Raw genomic sequence first — 21419 nt, 5'->3', positions numbered from 1 at the left:
GGCTGTAAAATAAGATCGAATAAAGCCTGAATCTTGTTGAAGGTCCTTGCAGGTGGTGGTGCAAATAGGTACATGGAAGAAGGAGGGTGCAAGACGAGAGGATACATCAATTGTAGAAGAAGCAGAATCGGCGATGGTGAGCCGATGATGAATGTGTTCGGCCCCAAATAACTAGGTCAAATATATTAACTTTATTTCCTTAATTGAATGAATTCAATTAAATCATTTCCTTAATTAAAAGTACCAAAAGTCCAAAATACCCTTTAATGATTTATTTAATTCTTTATTATTTCTTGAATTCTCATTGGTGCATTTAGGCACACAATAGTTGTTAAAAACATTTGAACCTAACTCTCTCTCTCTCTCTCTCTCTCTCTATATATATATATATATATATATATATATATATATATATATATTTTAAATAAATAAAATATTAAAATGAAAAGAAGTTTTAATATTAAATATTACTTTGCAAGACTTTCTATATTTGCAATAAGTTAACTTATGTGGCATACAAAATTGAATATCTTGCATTGCAAAATGAATTGAAAGGTGGCGATGTGGGTGGTTTTAGACGGTGCATTGTGATTTGGACACGTAAGCCTCTTTAATATAGTAATATATGCACCTTCTGGGAAAAAAAAATGCTGCAATCTAAAAGTAAAATTTAATATTAATATTCATTACATGTATATTATGATTTGAAAAAATTTCAAAACATTAGGGCGTTTTATAATTCTCTTTTGACTTTGAAGTCGCATGAATATGGTGTTATTTATGTAGATGATCTCATTGTAGAAATATCATGGTCATTGATCCTCTAAACTCATCAATACAAGCGTCATGCAATTTATAATTGCTCAATCGTGTTTTGAATACTAAGGATGAGTTATTCCTTATAAGTTGTTTGTTAGCCGTCAAAGATTAATAAACTATCAATTCCTCGATTTCCTTTTTTAGTGGTATTTTTAAGTCGATTGTTGACATTCTCTTAAAGAAAAAAAAGTTAGAACATACACACTTGAAAAACAGAGACGTTATTTTCACAAAACAAATAAACATTTCATAAAATATAAATAATTTTGAAAAAAAAAAAAGTGTATTAGTTTTGGGGATAAATAATATCTTATAACACTAACAACTATTATTTGAGGGTATATTAAAAAGAATTGCAAAATATCCATAATATTAATCTTCAAGATATATCTAAACTTTATATCACTCAAAATCATTTTGCAAAAAGGTATTTAGACCACTATCAAGTATCAACATCAACACCGATGAAATAGGTATAGAGACTTATTGAAAAAAATTAACGAAATATATCTACTTGGGTGAAATTAAAAGTATAATATTGTAATTAAATCACCATCATCAAAACAGAAAACACCATACAAGAATTCAAGTTATACCAAAATACACAAAATAACAAATCACCTATGCAAAATAACCCCTAAAAAGCTTCAAATAAACTCACTATTCTCCTTATGTTGACTTTCCACAAAAGAAAAGTCAACACCCTTTTCAAGTACCTCCATAGTCAAACCACTCTCACTAACCTCACAAACAGAGTTCTTCACAGCAAATGGAGTCCTTGAGCTATCAAATGTCTCCATTTTGCTTTTGTTTGAATCACTATCAGTTGGATTTAAGCAAAGATTCAAACTTGTTTTAGGTTGTTCTTGAGAGGGTTGTTTAGAGCCAGTTTTCTGAGGATTTGGTTTCATAAAACCTGTTTTTGGTGGTGGAATTTTATTAACACCATTTGAGCTTGTCGGAACCCTAGTTTGAGATCGTATGGCATTCCCACCTCCATTTGGAGTTCTAACACCTGATTTTCCCTGCATCACAATTCACAAATCACAATCATCATTGATTCATTTCAATTAAAACTGTTTATGAAATAACAATTAGAAAATTATTCAGAAAACTGACCCCATCAAAGAATCCAATCTTGGGTGAAGGCATTCTGAGTCCTGTAGGTTGAACAGAAGGAGGTCGAGAAAGTGAAGAAATTTGATTTCCATTTTCATTTTTGTTCCAACCAGTTGCATGATTATGCACACTCAAAGCTGAATCAATGGATTCTATAGACCTTCGAGTAATGGAGGTTGATGATGATGATTCTGAAGATAAATCTATGGAACTTGCAGGTGATACACTTGAAGAAAGGTTGGATAGTGTCGTATGAAACGAGAGACGAGAATTGACAGGTGGCACTTTGTTCTTTGTGTTAACCCTTGAGGGTGTTTTGGGAATTGGTCCAGCTGTAAACTTATTACCATTTTTGGAATCAACTTTTTTTCTCAAAAAAGTTGAATCATTTCCTGAAAAACTACTCGAATTGCTACATGTTGTTGATGATGATGATGATGATGATTTGGAAGTTAATGAAGGCTTTGGAACACCTCTTCGAGGATTAATCACTCCATTTGTTGTTGTCTTTGCTGATTGAATCCCTTTATGTGTAGCTGTTAAAAACACAAATCAGATTTTTAAAGAAACTGTTTTTGTTAAATAAAAAGAATAGAGTTTTTTTTACCATGAGCTTGTTTTAAAAAATCTTGATCTTTCTTTGCTTGATTGGTGCTTAAAGAAGCTCTTTTTGTCAATGCTGATGTGGAGCTTACTTTGCTGATTATCTTTGGTTTTGGAATTGATGAAGTGCTATTATCTTTGATTCTTGCAGCAGGCTTTAGAAACAGATCAAAAGTGGAAAATAAGATCAATTGTTATTATAAATTTATATAATCAGAAAGAGAATGAAAAAAGTAGCATATACCCGTTTCCCAGAATCAAGATCCAACACCTTTTTTGAGATGCTAATTTTTGCTTGAGAATCTTTCTTGCCTGATTGAACTTTGATAGTTGAGTCATTATTGAGGTTGGATTTTGTATTGGATTTCTGGATTGAAGCTCTAATGTCTTCAAATAGTTCAGCTTCAAGACATTCAAGTGTCAAGCTATCACTTTCTAATGTTGAGATTGATTCCATTGATCTGTATACTTCCTCTTCAATTCCAGGTAACTGATTTTTCATTCCCTTCTCGCCTCTTTCAATCATGGTTGACAGCTCATCAGCATCAAGAACACCTGTGTACAAGAAAGTGATTCTGAAAATGGAGTTGAATTTGCAAGAGTAAAAAGAAAGAAGTGTTCTACAACTGTTGCATACCATCACTAGTGAAAAAGGCACTATCCCAAGCTAAACTTTTGCGTAAGTTGAATTTGGTATTCTTTCCTATCCTTTTAGGTTCTTGTGTTTCAATAAGTTTGGGAATTTCTTCAATTTGTTCACTTGTGTGGGCCATGTCTGCTGTCTTATCAGCATCAAGCTCAGTTGTTCCTAACTTCAGATTAGCCATTTCTTCAATCTGTTCACTTGGTTGTGCTATTTCAATTGTCTTATCAGCTTCAAGCTCAGTTGTTCCTGATTTCAGATTAGCCATTTCTTCAATCTGTTCACTTGGTTGCGCTATTTCAAATGTCTTATCAGCATCAAGCTCAATTGTTCCTGATTTCAGATTAGCCATTTCTTCAATCTGTTCACTTGGTTGTGCTATTTCAATTGTCTTATCAGCATCAATCTCAGTTGTTCTTAATTGCTCAAGACTTGTCTCATTCACAGATCCTGGATGTCATACAGATTAAGTTAAACTAATAACATGATTTAAAAGTATACATAAGGTTACAGTGATACTAATGGCCATGTCCACAGTCCACACATGGATATTGGTACAATTCTTATGTAACAAAAAAGCCACAGACCACTTGAGAGAATACTGCTGAAAAAATCTGTACATTTCTTATGCAATGCACCTATTCAGATAATCCCTCAATTTGGATAAATACCACATGCAAAAAGATAAAAATTAGACTGATAGGAGATGTGATAAGATCAAATTAGTTAGAACAAATGATATGACATTAATAGATCTTCCTTCTTTAGAATGCTCTGAAGTTCAGAAGTGCCCCATCTTACTAGTTAGAAGCAGTGAACTATAAGCATAGACGCACATAATCATACCCTCCCTTATTCCTAAAAAAAATGTCATATCTTTTATGTTGATTTCAAGGGGAAAAATCTTAAAATTGAAAAGAATTTGATTAAATTGAAAAAAGGATTAGACATCATCAGAATTCAAGTTATCTTTTCCGTCAAAAAAATAAAATCGAGATAATGCCTGATTAAAAACTAGTAGATATCTTGCCTACAGAAGAAATCAGAGTTAAATCCTATGTAACCATGAGAAAATAACCTGAAGATCGGTCCTCAGTAAGTGTGGAAGAAGACGTAACATCGATCACGAGTTCATCGCCCTGAGATAGACAGCCGTCGTTGACAGCACCTGATGCTTTCACATCAAGATCTTTCTCAGCATTCTCTCCCATTTCACGGATTGCAAAATGAAAAACCCTAATTTTGATTTGAATCTGTGAAGAAAACCACTGTTTAAATGTGTGTATGAGAATTGCGAAGGAGTGGAATGAATTTTTGAATTTACAAGGGAAGGCGGTCGGCTGAAAAGTTGAACGCTGTGACGTTAAAAAGAAAGTAAATTGCAAATATTGTCCCTCAGCTATGTATTAAGCTATATTGTCACCCTCTTAATTTTCCTTTTTCAATATCACCCTCTTAATTCTCCTTTTTCAATATCATTCTCTGCTATAAACATTCGCTCTTGTACGCTAGAAGGTCAGTACCTTCTTTCGCTTTTTATATTTTTTTTCGATTATTTTTTGTTCCTATATCAAATGTATGTATTCATATATTTCGATTTTTTTTGTCACAAATTACATGAAATCAGTTAACTACTTTTCTGAAACTTTTCAAATAAACATGAAAAGATATTAGGTACCTTTAACAAAACAAAAATTAACTATCTTTGGAACTGACATTAATTACGAAAATGTTACTTTTATATATAAGAGATGATTATGATTTTTTTTTTTAATTTTTATGTCATAAGAATCCGGTTAATTTTGGTATGATTTTAAAATTATTGAAATTATTATGTTTTTGTATATCATATCAACGTACTTTTTTTTATCTTTGTATAGTAACAATAAAATTTATTAATTTACACAACAAATATAGATATTTCAAATTTTATAATATTATTATACCTTACATAATACAACTCCCTCCAAATAAATTTTCGCCAGTAATTTCATCCATAATTTCAACAAATTGAAATTTGTATTTTCTTTATATAAATTATTTTTAATGATCCTGATTTTTTTTTCTCCAAAAGTATATCAAACATTTACGTCTTAGATAATATTGCCCTATTATAATTATTATTTTCCAAAAGTATATCCGTTTAATGAGGAAGTTGATATAATAAAGGAAGTGAATGTTAGTTAAAATTAGATATATATTCCATAATTATTACATAAGTATATTAAAAAAATTAATATCAAGGTGTAAACATTAAGCATTTTTAAAGTGAAATTTCAGAATACATACAAACGATGATGTTGTACAATGAAATATACAATTGAATAGACTGAAAAAAAAAACACACTATTAAAGCAGTCAATCTTGAAAATAACATAGTTATGACAAAATTATAAAGTAAGATAAAAATTATAAGATATTAGGAGATTTGTAAAAAGTACATTTAGTAAAAGCGTTATGGTTATTAAAAAAAATAAGACTGTTAAGATTAGTGAAAATACAATATATAGACTAAATTATCACAATATTAATGAAATGTCATTATTTGATATTTCATTTAATTGACGATATACTAAAATTATTCATAGTTGCGCCAAAACTAATGCAAAGTTCTTGCGAACACCAAATAAATAAGAACAAACATAAAAGCTAGCATTTATATTTATAATCAATTATAAATAAACCAATCATGATTTAGAAAAGAATCTCCGTTGATAATATACTAAAATTAAATCTATATAACATTTAACATTTTATAAATTATATTACATAACTTTATTTGAATAAATAAAATAGTTGTCAATTATTAATGCAATAGAAAAAACGGTATATTGGTTGTCAATATATATGTAAATTAGGTAACATTATTATGCAAGGAACGTCTAATTAAAATGTTTATAAATATATAAATATCATAACTATATGAGACGAGGAAAGCCGTTCAACTAATAAAACAAAAAATGATGTCTACAAAAAGATCTTTCAATGATTATATATATTTATCGTTTTCAATGTATTTTCTACACATTTCAATAATACCAATAACCATATTTTTTTATAATCATTATACAATATCTATAAACGATTATATATTTTTTATGCATTTCCCGCGTTTAACGCGGGCTATAATCTAGTTACCCTATTATTTTTCATTTTTTTTACTTCTCAATACAAGGAAACCGTCGTATAAATGAAGCTAATATTGATGCAAATAACTTCAAAATATTATAAAGACCTATAAATAAGTTATATATTACACATATAATCACCTTCTTATTCTAAAACAATGTTTTTTTATGTATAATATATGATTATGTTTAGAAGATGTATGTAAGAAATGTCTTTCTGTTCGCAGACTTTGGTCCATGTATATTTGTAAAAGTGGACGTACAATTGTTTTGACATGTGTGGTCTTCTAAAACACAAACATTCTGTAGAAACGTAAAGACGTAAATGTCTTTCTATTCGCAGACATAAGTGTTCAAAAAAAGCTTCTCTAAAAAAACACCACCTTAACTTTGGTGTTGAGTAGTGTGGATATATATGTTAAAAAGAACACGTATCGGTTTTTTTAAGTTTTTTATAAGTAAAAAGTAATGATATTATTCGGAATAAAATGTTATATGTATAAGGTCTTTATTGAACAAACTAACAAACTATGTGAATGCGGCTAAATGAAAATTAAGTAATTAACCTTATAGTCCAAAAAACTAATTTTATAATATTCATCAATTATAACGTCTAGAAGTTGGAAAAAAAAAAAGACAAATAAATAAAAGTTTGGGGTCTTACTACATTTGGGCTAGTTTTTTTATTTAACCATTATATATAAATGCATTTTTATATCCAAATATTATTTGGTGGCAAAGACATCAAATCTTAGATAGATGTTGAAAACTAATGAATAACAAATAATTCAGTTAGTCGACTAACCTAGTTATACATGAATCAACAAACACATGAGAAATACGTATATAACATATCAACTTTATACAATTACACCTTCTAAACGAAGAAGAGTTGCACGCTAGCAACCAATGAAGAAGAGTTAAAAATCTTATTATTAGGTTTTGACCCAAGAGGTGAACAAAATCAATTTCAGCTTAACATGCAAGACATTATCTTGTCATGTTAAAAATCTTATTAGGGTTTGACCCAAGAGGTGAACAAAATCGATTTCAGAACGGTTCGATCTTTGTCGAAACGGTATTTGGTGTGAGTTGTTTGAGACCCTGGTGGTGGGCTGTTTTTTTTTCCAGTCCGGTCTTCTTTGGTCTTGATCCAATCTTGACCCGTTCGGTCTTGCGGTCTTTGCTTCTTCTTTTTTTATTTCAGATTCGGGTTTCAACTTTTCCAGTGCGATTTTGCTTTTTTTGGTTCCACTTCATAAAGAATCGGGTTACATTGGTGGTAGATTGGTAGGTAGTATTTAGATGATTTTATAAATAACGGAGTTAAATTTAAGTTATATTGTTCTTAGATGGAAGTTGGATGCTTCATAAATAGAATACTTGAACCATTTTACTATCATAAGATGCTATAAATAGATGATTGTTAGGTTAAAGCTACTTGGGCCCAAAGTTATAGAAATCTAGAAAAATGATATTTGTATGCATTTTCGTCACGGTGGGAACTAAAAAACTGACCATAGAAATAATTTTGTTTTAGGATAGAACAAATAATCTACAGATATAAATGAGTAGCAAAATACATCAAATGATTAAAAAAAATATAAACAATGTATGTATTCTAAAATAAATTGTCCATTTAAATTACACACGACGCTATCTTACATCATTAAATTTATCTAAAATTAAATCTGAACTGAAAAGCTTAATGAAATCTTTCGTATTGCCCAACAAAATTAAGTAATCACAAAAAATGCAATTAAAAGCATACTCTTAAATTTTTGTACAAAACAAACTTATATGTAATATGATAATAGAAATAATTAATTCATAGCAACAAGTAATAAAATAATATATTAAAACCCTACAATAAAATAATAAAATCAATGCAAACCTAAATCGGTAAGAAGTAAGCTAAAAATTACCTATGATATAAAATAAAAACAAATAATCGAGTAATTAAGATAATAAAAAGTATATGCTAACCTCGAATAATTAATTAATTCGAAAAGGAAATTAAAATGAAATCCGAAACAGTGAGGGAAACTATTCAAAGTATATTTAGAACTTTTAGCTGTTTCTTTCGCCCAATTAAAATTATAGGGAAGTTAGACATCCAAAACCAAAAAAAAAAAAAGGATTTACCAAATTTTTAGGTAGATAAAGATGGTGATTGGACAAAACCACATGAACAATTTATGTAAAATACTTCAAAAATAAGTACACACTACCGAAATTAATGATGCATTGTCTGCAAAACAAGTCATAAAGACAACAATACCATTTAGGCTCTTTGAAAAAAGTATGAAATTTAATAACAATGTAAACCACCTCTTCAAAACTTAAGATCTTGGCTTCTCCTTCTTCTCCTTGAAAAGAGCCAAAAGAGATACACCAGAAACCTTCACAACCTTAAACCTAACTCCAGGAATATCTCCCACAGCATGCCCCTTTCTCCCAAATCCAGCAATCAAGACTTCATCCTATCATATTACAAGATTTACAAGTCAATATAAATAAATGTTAAACTAAATATTAGAGAAGATGCATCAAATTTGCTGAAAAATATCGACTCCATGACTGCTTCTTTATCATGGTTGTTTCCTTTTTTATATGAGTACTGATGTTATTGTGTTTATATAAAATGTCAAAGAAAAAGAAACATACATTCTCTTCAATGTAGTTCAAGCAACCATCGTTGGGAACAAAAGCAGCAATCTTCTTTCCATTCTTGATGAGTTGAACTCTAGCACACTTTCTGATAGCAGAGTTAGGCTGCTTAGCCTCAATACCACTGTAAAAAATGTATGGAAACTTGTTAATTCGTTATACTTCAAACCAAAAACTAGATGTAAAGTTGAAAACTTAAATAGGAAAAGAATAATTACATCTTTTCAAGAACAATGCCTTTCGCATGAGAAGAACCAGCAAATGGCTTCTTCCATTCATTTCCAAGATGAGATTTCTTGTATGACTTGTCTGCCCATCTTTGTCGCCTGCGATGGGACTTTAGCTTGCGTCCAGCTCCCATTCCATGTGTTTTACTGTAAAATTGGAATCATTAAGATTATTGTAATTAAAAAGGTTGATATGAATCAAAATGTTTTCCATTGAATTCAAGAGCAACTACGAAACGCCAAAATCTATATACCAATCCTACTGGCAATGTCAATCGAACTATTTCTGTTTTTCATCAATTTCATAACAAAGCATACGAATCCGCCAAAAATCGGTTTATAGGTGTGTATATCAAGTTCGTTCGATCGATTAAACAAGGCTAAGTGGAAAATATCAATCATATGATTTTCATTTACTGTCATAAGATATACATAGACATATACAATCATATAGGTTAATAAGAAGATGAATTGCATCAATGGACATTATGCGTACCCCATGTTTGCGAGACGGAAGCGATCCGAATCTAGTTTTTGGCGAGCAACGTTCGGCTGCTTAAAACCCTAATCGTGGATGATATGGAAGGCCAATGACGCTGAGTTATATATGAAAATGCATCTTATGTTATGGTAAAAGGGCTGCATTGGACTCTTATTAGTGGGCTTCCTTTAATTTTGAGCCTTATTGGAAGTCCACTGTAATTCTGTAAATGAAAAACTTGGCAACTACTTCTACTTCTCCCTAAAGACTAAATTACAAATTCATTTTTAATGACTTTGCAAGTTTTACTAAAATTTAGTCTAACATAGCTAGACGTGACCAAAAAAACCAGTTCACAAACCGAACCGGTCGGTGAACCGGAAACCGGTTCAGCCTTGAACCGAACCCCCGATGAACCGAACCCCCGATGAACCGAACCAATTCGCTATTTTGACCGTTAGGACCGGTTTCGAACCGGTTTAATAAGAATTGGTTTTTTGATCCGGATTTGCATATGCCTGTTTTCTTGTCTTATTCTAACGGCTATATAGTTGTTTATGGCTGTTAGACACCCGATTTTTGGTCCCATTTGGTCATATTCCCCAATATTTGATAGTATAAATAGCTATTAGATGTTTTGGGTTAACCAAACCTCAAAAAACCTCTCTTAATTCAAAAAACGCTCTTAATTCAGACAATGGATTTGGCTTCCATTGGTATTGGAGATTCATCAAACAATCCTACCGTTGTTAGCATCAAAGAAACAAATAGAAATCCGGCTATTTGGTGCAACTATGATTTGTGTGTAATGTCGAACGGTACAAAAAGAGCGCGATGCAAGAAATGTGGTGCTTTTTTTAATGAAGAAGGGAATTCGACATTGAAAACTCATATAACCAAAAGATGTCCCGCGGTGAAATTTGGGCCGGGACATAATCAAACAACAATGGCGAATGATGCAACATTGTGGAGTTATGATTTGAGTAAAGTTCGGGATATGATGGCGAAGTTCGTGATTCAAGAATGTTTGCCTTTTGACCACTTCGACAACAAACGATTGACTTCACTCATCCAAGATACTCTCCAACCACGATATTGTCACATGAGTCGTACTTCTATTAGACGTGATGGTATTGAAATGTGGAAACTTGCAAAAAATGAAATGATTTTAGGATTTCAATCTTTAGAAACCGGTGTGAATTTAACTTGTGATGTTTGGACGGCTCCTCACGGTTCACCGGATGCGTACCTTTGTGTTACCGCTCATTGGATTAATCCAACTAATTGGGTAATGATGAAGCGTACGATTACGTTTGAATTGTTTTAGTACCCGCACACCGATAGAAATTTATTTAAAAAAAGTTTAGATTGTGTGATCAAAACTTATAAACTTGAAGGAAATATTTTTTCTATATCTTTTGATAATGCTTCAAACAACACCGTCGCGGTTGGACAACTAAAACTAAAATATAAACCAATTTGCGATGATGTTTTTTTTTCATAGTCGATGTGTTGCACATATCATTAATTTGGTTGTGCAAGATGGACTAACTAGCATTGAAACTATAAAAGATGGTTTCAAAGACATGCTAAAAGATATTTTTAGTTCTAGTAACGCTCGATATCATAATTATATGCAATTTTGTGTCGATGTGAATGCCCTCTTTTTAGGTCCGAATTGGGAAAATAATACCCGATGGAACTCCACTTGTAAAATGTTTGAATGTGCCTTACGTCAAAAAGATACTTTAAAAATGTTCCATGACAACCTTGCGGACCGTAATAAGGTTACTGCTTATCCGGAATCAAGTTGGGATACTATCAAACTTGTTACGGACATGCTTGATGTTTTTAAAAAAACAACTACTTTTTTATCGGGTGTTTATTATCCTATAAGTTGTTTAGTTTTAAACCAAATTTTTTTAATGTGTGCGAAAATAAATGAGTTTGAAATGAGGAGCACAATGTTTGCTAATATGATGAAACCGATGAAAGCAAAGTTAAAAAAATATTTCAAGAAACGTCTCCCATTATTACTTGTTTCGCCGCTTTGAATCCGGCTCTAAATGTTGGGGGGTTGAGACTTTAATTGAAAATATTTGTTACGATTTGGGTTTAATGGATGATGACATGGATTATGCATCAAAGGAAGTTCCAAAATTAAACAAAGTTTTTCAAAATTTGTTTGAAGTTTATTTAACAAAATATGGTTCAACAAACATTCATGACATGATGCAAAACACGGGGGCATCCGGATCCACTTCTCACCAAAATAACGAAACAATTAGGCTTTATAATACTTTGAGGAATGAAAATTCCAAACGAGCTCGGTCTAACACCCCAAGTAGCGAGCTCGGGAGGTACATTGGTTCCGATTTCTTGTCTCAAATGAGTATTCAAGAGTTTGAAAATTTTGATATCTTGACTTGGTGGAAAAGAAAGGAAACCCAATTTCCGATTTTAGCCGCTATGGCCCGTGATCTACTAAGCTCCCAAGCTTCTACGGTAGCTTCGGAATCGGCTTTTGACAATTTGGATGTTTTGTGTTTTTATGTTTGAAGTTGTATTATGTATTTCCAATATAAAAAAACAAAAAAAATGAAAAAATGGTTGAAAATTGCTCCAAAAAATGTGTTGATTCAAGTTGAACAATTTTTTACATCCATTATGTTTTTCTACATATACACAAACATAAAATTTAAAACCAAAAAAAAAAAGTTAATACAAAAAAACATATGTATATTATTAAACAAGAAAAGAAAAAAAAAAAAAAAAAAAAACTTATGGCAAAATGGTCCATATGGACGTGTAGTATGTGTGTGTATATATGTAAGGCTTATAAGCCTTCCCAATCCCCCAATTCCCCAATCCACCTGCTGTGAAGACAATTTTTTTTTTGGTTTATAACACTCTAGTGCAATATAATCTAAACAAAAAAAAACTCATTCCTATTTTACACTTATTAGCCAAAAAAAAAAAAAATATATATATATATATATATATATATATATATATATATATATATATATATATATATATATATATATATATATATATATATATATAGAAAAGCTTATTTGCGTCGAACCGGTTCTTGAACCGGTTTCTATTAACCGAACTGGTTTACATATGTTCGGATATTTTTGGGGTTGAACCGGTTTGGAACCGAACCGGTTTTGACTACGTTGACCGGAACCGAAACGGTTTTCTGAACCGGTCCGGTTCAGAAAAAAAACCGGTTTTTGCATGCCTAAACATAGCTATCAAAATTACACATGATTTCGCTTATATGTGATTTTAGCAAGTTGGGTTGCAATTTCAACTCATTTTCAGCCTTTTCTGGTCCAATAGTTTATAGATATAAAAGCCAATTTTATAAATTTGTCTTTGCTGAAATCACAAATGACATGAAGCTACTTGTTTCCAATAAAAGTCATGATATTTTGACTATGATTTTGCGCGTTTGATGACGAATTCTAATATTTTAACTACCATTGCATACATTTTAGTTATAGATTATATGAAATGTAAAGTATGAGTTCTATTGTTCTTAATTTAAGTGTTTTTTCAGTTAAATTTGAACTAAAAATATGAGTCCTAATGTCAATGATTTGTTAGTTAATTTTAAAGGCTTTTGTAATTTATTTTTTAGTGTTTTTGGATACCAACCGAAATAAAACCTTGTAATAAAAAAAATACCATATGCTCCATATGACATGCTATATGCATCTACTTGAAAATTTAAGAGTAAATTGCACAAATGGTCCTTATGCTTTGGGGTAATTTGCGTGTTTAGTCCCTAACTTATTTTTTTAACTCGGAAAGTCGCTATTGTTTGTTTTTGTTACGCGTTTGGTCCCTACTGTTTGTTTTTGTTACACGTTTGGTCATTGTCTTATCTAAAAAGACTATTATTTAAATAGAAAAAAATGATATGGTATGTAAGGTAAAGTGAAGGAGTGAAGTTGGGGTGTTTTTATTTAAATAAATTAAAAAATCAATGGCAAAATAGTCTTTTTAGATAAGACAGGGATCAAGCGCGTAACAAAAACAAACAGTAGGGACCTTCCGAGTAAAAAAGATAAGTTAGGAACCAAACATGCAAATTACCTTAAACAATAGGGACCATTCATGTAATGTACTCAAAATTTAATTTAAATTTTTTGTGGCCATTCTAGTTCTAAGGTTTTAGTGGGGCGGATCTCGTTGAGGAACATTCTGTGAACAAGTAAGATGTCCCTTGTCGGTACGATTACGTTCAAGAAGTGTTCAAATGCACTCATTCGAAATAAATCATGACGTGCACCTTCTACTCTGGTTAAATTTTACCAAAGTTTATTTCCCGAACTTTAATGTTTACATCTATGCTAACGTTTTTGTTTGAATACTAATTCTTTTATTATCTAATATTAACTACCATGCTTTCTAAAACTTGTAACAATTTACTGAATATAGCATGTCACCTACGATTGTACAAATTATTAATGCATGAGTGTGCATTAGTGACTTGTACTATTTAAGAGCAAATCATATTTTATGCACTAAATACAAGTAACTAACGCATGAAATCGCAGGTGGCACTCCTCACATGCGATTTTCCTGTCTAAAATTTCCTAAATGTATGGTTTTTTTAAGCAAAACTAATAAAATGTTTTCCTAAAAATATGAAATCTAATACAACAAGAAAATAGTAGATAACTTTCAAAATTATCAAAAGGAAAGTCTTCTTGAGCCATTAGAGGGTAGATATAATTTATTCTAGTTACTATGATTATGTTCTAATATGCTACAAGATATTTGTTGATCCTTATAATGTTTCTACGCACAATGTGCTCTATTATATTGTAATATTTGTGCATTGTATACAAAGTTGTTTTGAAAGGGTTTTCCTTAAAAGTTGAAATCACAACTGGCATAGAATCATCTATGATAGTGTGTTTTTTTTTCCAACGAAAATATGATATTATGACTATGATTTTGTGCATTTTAATTACAAAAATGACAAAATATTGATAAAGTTGATTAATGTTGAAAATGATTTAGCATCATATGTGTGCATACATTTTAGGACGCGTGCCCATGCGAGTCATTCATTATATCCATATGGGATTGACAATTATCATGTATATTGAAAGTGAGTTGATTTTTAGATAATCTTCATTATGAACAAGTGGGACTACTACCCATTGTGTGGTGTTTGTGTGTTGCTTCACAAACACCGAGTTTCGATTGAAAGGCATTGGGATATGTTTAGTTGGAATACATTTCTTCTTACATCATCCCATTGGTTATGTATGGAATACACTCCTTCATAACCGCATGATGTATGTTTGGAATACTCTCTTTCATGCACAAGCTTTTAACCATTAACAGTGAGGTTAGATTTATTGAGATGAAATTGGGATAGTTGCATATTACTGCTACTATGTTGGTGCTTTCCTTGATGTTGATTATTGATTTGATTTGACTACTCGCTCTTGGCCTAAATTTTTTTCGTGGCCTTTTAAGTTGGTTTTGGGTTATTAAATCGTAATATGTTTTGATGATGTTTTAAACTACTTTTGAGGGTTGGTCTCGAGTTTGATGATTGTCATCATCACCGCTCTAACTGATTCAAAATAGAAGAATTCATTGCCTAACTTATTTTGACATATGTTCCGATTGAAGATAGAGTTAAAGAGTTGAAGACCCTTGATTGGACTTTGAGAAGATCATGATTTGTGTGGTGATCTTGAACAAGTGTTATGATATGTTTATTGTCAACGACCTTACTATTTTGAACTTATTAATGTGTTGTAAGTGTATTGGGACCAAAGACCATATATTTTACGCAACTACAGTTGATGAAATTTTTGAAAAATATGTATGTTTTGTTAAACATGTTTTCAAATAGAACCTAATGAGGGGTAATACACATGCTCATGTTGTCTCTCCCATACTATTTTTTTCTACTTTTTTGTACCTTTTTCATTATTTTTCAAATTTAACCCTAACTTGAAACTCCTAAAAACTTATGAGAGGATAAAATAAAAATTAAATGATTTACGTATTTCATTTACCATCAAATTTCAAACTCAAAGAGGAACAAATATAATCATAGAGATTGAGAAATCGGTTTAGTTGCAAATTGAATTTTAGAACTTCAAATTTTAGAAATCAATATTTAGAACTCCTAGAACTTCATAAATTTAGATATCATGTTGGAAATGGATTAGCAAATCAGTTGAAAAAACAAACAATTAAAATTCGAAAAAACTTAAAGATTATGAGAGATAGAATCGCAGTCTCATTAGGGGCTTCACTTCATCTTGGTCGTTTTGCTCTATCGTTTGGGAAATTGATGTCACTAATGCATTCGTTTTGACGTTCCAATACTTTTGTAATGTTGTTGAAGTCCTTCTAAATGATCGACATTAATTTGGGACCCCAAACCGGTTGGCCCTAAGCAGTTGCCCAAGTTGCCCTTTCTCACAAACCGACCCTATTGACAAGTACCTTAAATGTACAAAGCATAATTGGTCAAAATGCCAATAACTCAGGATTTCATGTGATTCCTGATTATGGGATGTTTAGTATTGTTTATTTGAAGTATTTATTGACTTATTTTTTTGGTTTGACACTAGTAATAAAGATTTTTTATTGTTTTTATAAATATATTTCATGAGCACTTATTGACTTAAATACGAAGTTTTTTTTATTAAGTCGCGTATTACTTACTTATTGACTTATTTAATGAGTCTTTTATAAGTTGTTTTATTATTAGACATAAAATAAAGTTTGTCAAACACTAACAATAATTTATCAACTTATTTAGTTTTGATACCGGATAAACTAATAAACACTTTTAGAAATAAATGTAAGTTGCTTTAAATAAGAAATCTCAAACACTCTAGTCAAGTGATTAAACCTACCACAATCTACATTGTTTTGATCTTAATCGCATTTAGCCAATAAATCAACATGATATCAAGAAGTTTTACATGTATATTTCTAAGAAACAAAATACATGTTCTAACCCATTGTTCCTAATACAAAATTATATTTACAATTAAAGGTTTACCATGATATCTTTTTGATAGACCCGGTCTAAACGGTGTGCGATATGGAAGACCGTCCAAGGCTCATTGTTCCCAATGGCCCAAAAATTATGTAGGCTATATAATATTAATATGTAATTACTCCGACACGGGAAGGAGCCAAATTTAAAGACCCAAATTTGAAGAAGATGCAATAACACACATATAATTATTATTGTTCATAAAAAAAATGGGTAGTTACAACCAAAATGGGGGACATCAAATCGACAAATGTAAATTAACAATCTATGAACCAATCAAACAACAATAGAATGGATCAGTGGATTAGACATCTCAATTTCTAAATATTCATCGTTAGAATTCCATTACATATAGAATCTTATTAACCATTCTTGGCAACATCCGTAAAAAGAAGAATTTCAAAAGCTTAAGTTATTATAGAATCACTTAAGTTTGTCGATATCAAAAGAAATGTCAAACGGTTTGACTACTTTATGTATGGATAAAGATATGCTAGACAAAATTGATCTTGATACTAATTTTTTAGAACGACAAAGAAAATCGTCTTACTTGGATTCGAACTCCTAGCAAACCACCGGATAGAAGGCACGCAACACAACTACGAACAAATGTTTCTTTATCTTGATATTATCACTAATAAAATTATTTCTAAAAAAAAAGCTACAATAATTATTTAAAAAAATAATAATAGATTTTTTTAAATTGTTTGTCTATATTTGTGTCTTGTGTGGCTTTTTGTTTTCTCTCCCTGGTTAGTAACCCCAAAATATATTTGGAACAACCTCTTGGAGAAGCTTAGTTCAAGTTTGTCTATCTCAAAATTTTCGCTCATGTATATTATGGATTCTATTCATGTATAATATAATAGAATCATTATCTTTACCATAATTATAGCATTATTCATATCATAAATAGTTATATTTTTGGTTAGCACTTTTAATATATTAGATTAGTTATCCTTTCCATAATTATTGCATTACTCATATGGAAAATCAATCGAATCGCGATCAGCCGCGTCGGCTTTGTTCTTGATTCTGAATCGCCATTTCTTCTCTCCTTCACCCAAAAAGACTCGACTTGCTCCACTCCCACCTTTTCCCTGCCAAAGGCTACCTTGGTTTAGTTCTGTTTCCATTCTCCAAACTCCTTCGACAACGATCATATTCAAAATAACTTTTTCCATTTTCTTTTCAAAGACTAACCTAATACATGTGCCCTCCTTTTATCCGGTTGGGTTGTTGCTGTAATTTGGTAAAAAGTTCCAGGAATCTCCGTCGGAAATCTGTTAGATTGCTTGCCTATACAACATGCTCCGACGTGTCAGACTCATCTTCGGACACCAATGTGTTATGTCATCCTAATGAAAAACTCGGTAAGTTTAAGGTTATTAATAAAACCTTGGATCATTGGAAGAGAGAACGGATGAGTGCATTGTTATTCTCTCGTCAATTGAAAGAGTCTGGTTTTAAACATGATGTTGAAACTTACATGGCAATCATTCGATTATTGTGTCACTCGGGTATTGTATGCAAGGCTAAATCATTTGTTTATGTATGTCATTGATCAGAATATAAACAAGGAATCAGTTAAGTTTTGAAATCTCTCGTCTGTTAGAAGGATTGCAGGAAGAGAAATTAAGTATCACCTTAAAATTTGTTCTTATTAAAACACAACTATAAACCACACCCCACAATTCTCAAACAAATTAATTAAATGAACAACAATCTACTTTGACACCTATATATCTCTCTTTGCAAACTTTTCTTATTTTGCACCTCTATAAAGTATGAACCCTTGTGACATAACATAACACAATACTTTCTTCTTGTTTCACCAAACTAACGACTTACAACTTTCTCAAATGACCATGGAAGTGCTGTTTTGCATCCTTGGTGGGCCTGAATGGCGCCTCTGCCTACCCGTGGGTTCGGCAAATGAAAGCCGCTTCTTTGGGCCCAACTCCTTTTCCGGGCTAATCGGGCCCAACAAGCTTTGTCCCCTCGTTCGCGCCTTTGCTGATTTCGTTTGTGCCATGTAACTAGGAACAGATACAGAGCTATCAATGCTTTCATCATCTCTCACAGAAGACCCCGCGATGCTATGCCTTCTATTCATCTCAGATTTTACAGTTCCAACACTTCTCGAGTCCTCATCCAGGCCCGACCCGAAGGCCCGCGGGCCAGGCCCACGCTTCGATTTCCGTGATGCAACTGGAACGCTTCTTGACTTTGGAGTTGAAGGAATGGTGATGAGCTGGCGACGAGCATAAGATTTTGCGATTTCAACCCCGGTCATGTTGATACCGTTTTTAACAGACGAATGATCTTTCTCGCCCCGTGGGTCCCAGGCCCTGCCCGCCATGTATCGCTCTAACCAACTCCAACCCCATTGGGGATTTGTGGGGTCCATGAAGAGCAAGTTTGTTGTTCTTGATGACTTCTTCCATGGTTGCTGTTTCAAAAAACAAAGTAGGATGCTATATTAAACAAATAAATAAAATACATTGCTATTTCTAGGATTTATACGCATTTTAAGCAAGACGATTATATACCTGATGAGAAAAGGAATAAGCCATGGCCCGTTCCCGTCTCATAGTTGCTTCATACTTGCTTAACAATTTTGCTTCAATTTGTTCCTTCGACTGCAAGCTATCATTCCAATCTTCTCCCATCTGTGATAACATTTGATTATATCCATTAATATGATTATAAAGATTAAAAACTAGTACGCATACCCGTACTAGGTAACCAATATTGGTACCTGGTACTAGTACAAGGTAACCAATATTGGTACCGGGTACCAATTCTGGTACCCGGTACTAGTACCAGATACCGGTTTTGTACTGGTATCCGGTACTATTACTTACTGACCTGTAAACTTTCGAGTTCTTTTGCTTGTTTTTGTAGGAGTTGTCTCTGGAGAGTTTGATTCTCTTCGGACATTCTGATCCTCCTAGAATTTATTTGACACTGCACACGAGATAGATTTTGCATAGATTTGAGCGTGTTAGCAATTTGTCGATTGGCAGTTGGCCCATCAACTAATGTTTTCAATCTAACGAGTCCTCTCAGGGCCCTAAACGCTCTCCTCGCCTGAAAATATGAAAAGAGTAAATTCATCACATAACTAATAATAATAAGCTTTCTGAAAATCTTTACAAGAGTGATTTGATACAATAAGAGCATACCAAGTACCCTCGAAAAGCTGTTTGAATCCTGATAGTTGCTATTTCATCCATTGATTTTCCTGAATCCCGAGTCAACTCAGTGAGTCGAGAAGGCTGAGCTGCCAGTACTTTTGGTTGCTCATCCGCCACTTCAATCGGGTTTACTTCTGGTTTCGGAGGATGACGAGATACACTGGCGGGTCCTACATTAGGTACTGAAGGTGTTTCGTCCCTAAGCGCTTTCTTCTTTGATTTCTGGAAATAATCAATGAATTTATTGTTAATTAATTAGAAATTTAGCTCGATAATGTTGTGATGGATCATGTTTGTATCAAACCTGGTTTTTCTTTTCCTTCGTGTTAGGACTTAGAGCCTTTTTAATGGAAGATAACCAGCTTCCTTTCTTCCCCATCGCTGTAAATATAGTTTCAAAGAAATTTGTTATGATATCATTCCATAAAAAGATAGAAATTTTGACATAAATTACTTCTCAAAATCAAATTTTGACATGAATTATGAATTTAACACCATTTTTTCCAGACTTTCCAACTTAATTTGTATGGATCTTGATCTAACACTTCCACCCCCTAACTAACCACCTTCGGTTACAATTAAATTCTAGCATTACTTTCAGAAAATAATAAAAGATTGGTTAAACTTCAAAAGAATTATCTGGATCGAGGACATTATACCAAATCCGAATCCCAATTCATCAAGAACTTGAAGAAATGTAATGAATAAGATAGTTCAAGAGAATCACCAAGATCCAAGCAATTATGCGACACCCACAAGCATATGAACATCAACAATAACAATTTCAATCACATTACATACAGAAAGTGAAATTCACACAGCTGCAGCTAAGAATCAAACCTCAAGAAATTAAAAAAATGGGAACTTGCCTGTAAATGTAACCGATTTAGATCTTTGTGGGCTTCTTTGTTCTTGTAATCTGCAGTGTTGGATCACATGGTGATGTAGAAGTTTGAACCCTGGGGGGAAACCAGATCTTGGCAAGCAGAAAACTTCAAATATGAGATTTGGGAGGAACGACAGCTGATTTTGCTACGATTGACTATTGAAGGCTTGAAGCAAGTGGGTCCTCTAATTTATTTTTACTTTTTTGTTTTTTTTCGGGTAATATATGCATATTAATCCCATTGTTATATTTAAGAGAAAATTAGTAAAATAACCATTTTTACATTTTTAGTGGTTGTTTGAATAATTTAACTATGAAAATCGAAGTTTTGTAGAATAACCATAGGATCCGCAGAAGGTGCTCCGCGGATCGACTAAATCCTTTGAGGAACCGGAACAGCTCTGCGGATCTGAGGTGGCATCGCTAAACGACAATTTTTTTTTTCCGGGGTTTTAAGGATCCGTAGAGGCGTCTCTACGGATCTTCTAAATGCTCTGCGGATTCTTAATTTCTTTGCGGATCTGCGATTCCACCTTACTCGAACGCAGTAGGCTTTGGTTTAGGGTTTAGGCAGTCGATTCGCAGA

The 21419-nt window shown here is 32.2% G+C and overlaps 3 protein-coding genes across 3 annotated transcripts; all 3 read right to left on the bottom strand.

The window, feature by feature from the left end:
* Positions 1 to 1338: 1338 nt before the first annotated feature.
* LOC111915193 (uncharacterized) lies at positions 1339 to 4524 on the bottom strand. The gene is made up of 6 exons (XM_023910864.3): positions 4263 to 4524; positions 3179 to 3634; positions 2786 to 3096; positions 2546 to 2696; positions 1939 to 2474; positions 1339 to 1844 (listed from the first exon to the last, which is right to left on the bottom strand). Exons 1-6 carry the CDS (start codon positions 4393 to 4395, stop codon positions 1467 to 1469), a joined length of 1965 nt encoding a protein of 654 aa, XP_023766632.1. The 5' UTR covers positions 4396 to 4524; the 3' UTR covers positions 1339 to 1466.
* Positions 4525 to 8485: 3961 nt separating this feature from the next.
* LOC111915194 (40S ribosomal protein S23) lies at positions 8486 to 9840 on the bottom strand. Its single transcript, XM_023910865.3, has 4 exons — positions 9706 to 9840; positions 9201 to 9356; positions 8980 to 9106; positions 8486 to 8795 (listed from the first exon to the last, which is right to left on the bottom strand). The coding sequence occupies exons 1-4, from the start codon at positions 9708 to 9710 to the stop codon at positions 8655 to 8657; spliced, it is 429 nt and encodes a 142-aa protein (XP_023766633.1). The 5' UTR covers positions 9711 to 9840; the 3' UTR covers positions 8486 to 8654.
* An 8547-nt stretch (positions 9841 to 18387) lies between these two features.
* LOC111915195 (protein IQ-DOMAIN 2) lies at positions 18388 to 20978 on the bottom strand. Its single transcript, XM_023910866.3, has 6 exons — positions 20817 to 20978; positions 20252 to 20328; positions 19936 to 20169; positions 19619 to 19840; positions 19300 to 19419; positions 18388 to 19199 (listed from the first exon to the last, which is right to left on the bottom strand). The coding sequence occupies exons 2-6, from the start codon at positions 20324 to 20326 to the stop codon at positions 18606 to 18608; spliced, it is 1245 nt and encodes a 414-aa protein (XP_023766634.1). The 5' UTR covers positions 20327 to 20328; positions 20817 to 20978; the 3' UTR covers positions 18388 to 18605.
* Between the last annotated feature and the right edge of the window lie 441 nt (positions 20979 to 21419).

Source organism: Lactuca sativa, chromosome 1 (genome assembly GCF_002870075.4).
Source record: "Lactuca sativa cultivar Salinas chromosome 1, Lsat_Salinas_v11, whole genome shotgun sequence".
In the NCBI taxonomy this organism is placed as follows: domain Eukaryota; kingdom Viridiplantae; phylum Streptophyta; class Magnoliopsida; order Asterales; family Asteraceae; genus Lactuca; species Lactuca sativa.
This window is presented reverse-complemented; position numbering and strand designations above follow the sequence as displayed.

Bases quoted from the DNA above. Each gene is read 5' to 3' on its own strand.
- LOC111915193 (XM_023910864.3), bottom strand. From the start codon at position 4,395: ATGGGAGAGAATGCTGAGAAAGATCTTGATGTGAAAGCATCAGGTGCT. The intron at 2,475-2,545 runs GTAAAAAAAACT...TGTTTTTAACAG, and splicing joins TTTTTTAAAACAAGCTCATG to CTACACATAAAGGGATTCAA. The intron at 1,845-1,938 runs GTCAGTTTTCTG...ATTGTGATGCAG, and splicing joins AGATTGGATTCTTTGATGGG to GGAAAATCAGGTGTTAGAAC.
- LOC111915195 (XM_023910866.3), bottom strand. From the start codon at position 20,326: ATGGGGAAGAAAGGAAGCTGGTTATCTTCCATTAAAAAGGCTCTAAGT. The intron at 19,841-19,935 runs GTATGCTCTTAT...TCATATTTTCAG, and splicing joins CAGCTTTTCGAGGGTACTTG to GCGAGGAGAGCGTTTAGGGC. The intron at 19,200-19,299 runs GTATATAATCGT...TTTTTGAAACAG, and splicing joins CTTATTCCTTTTCTCATCAG to CAACCATGGAAGAAGTCATC.
- LOC111915194 (XM_023910865.3), bottom strand. The intron at 9,107-9,200 runs GTAATTATTCTT...CATTTTTTACAG, and splicing joins GGCATTGTTCTTGAAAAGAT to TGGTATTGAGGCTAAGCAGC. The intron at 8,796-8,979 runs GTATGTTTCTTT...GTAATATGATAG, and splicing joins TGAACTACATTGAAGAGAAT to GATGAAGTCTTGATTGCTGG.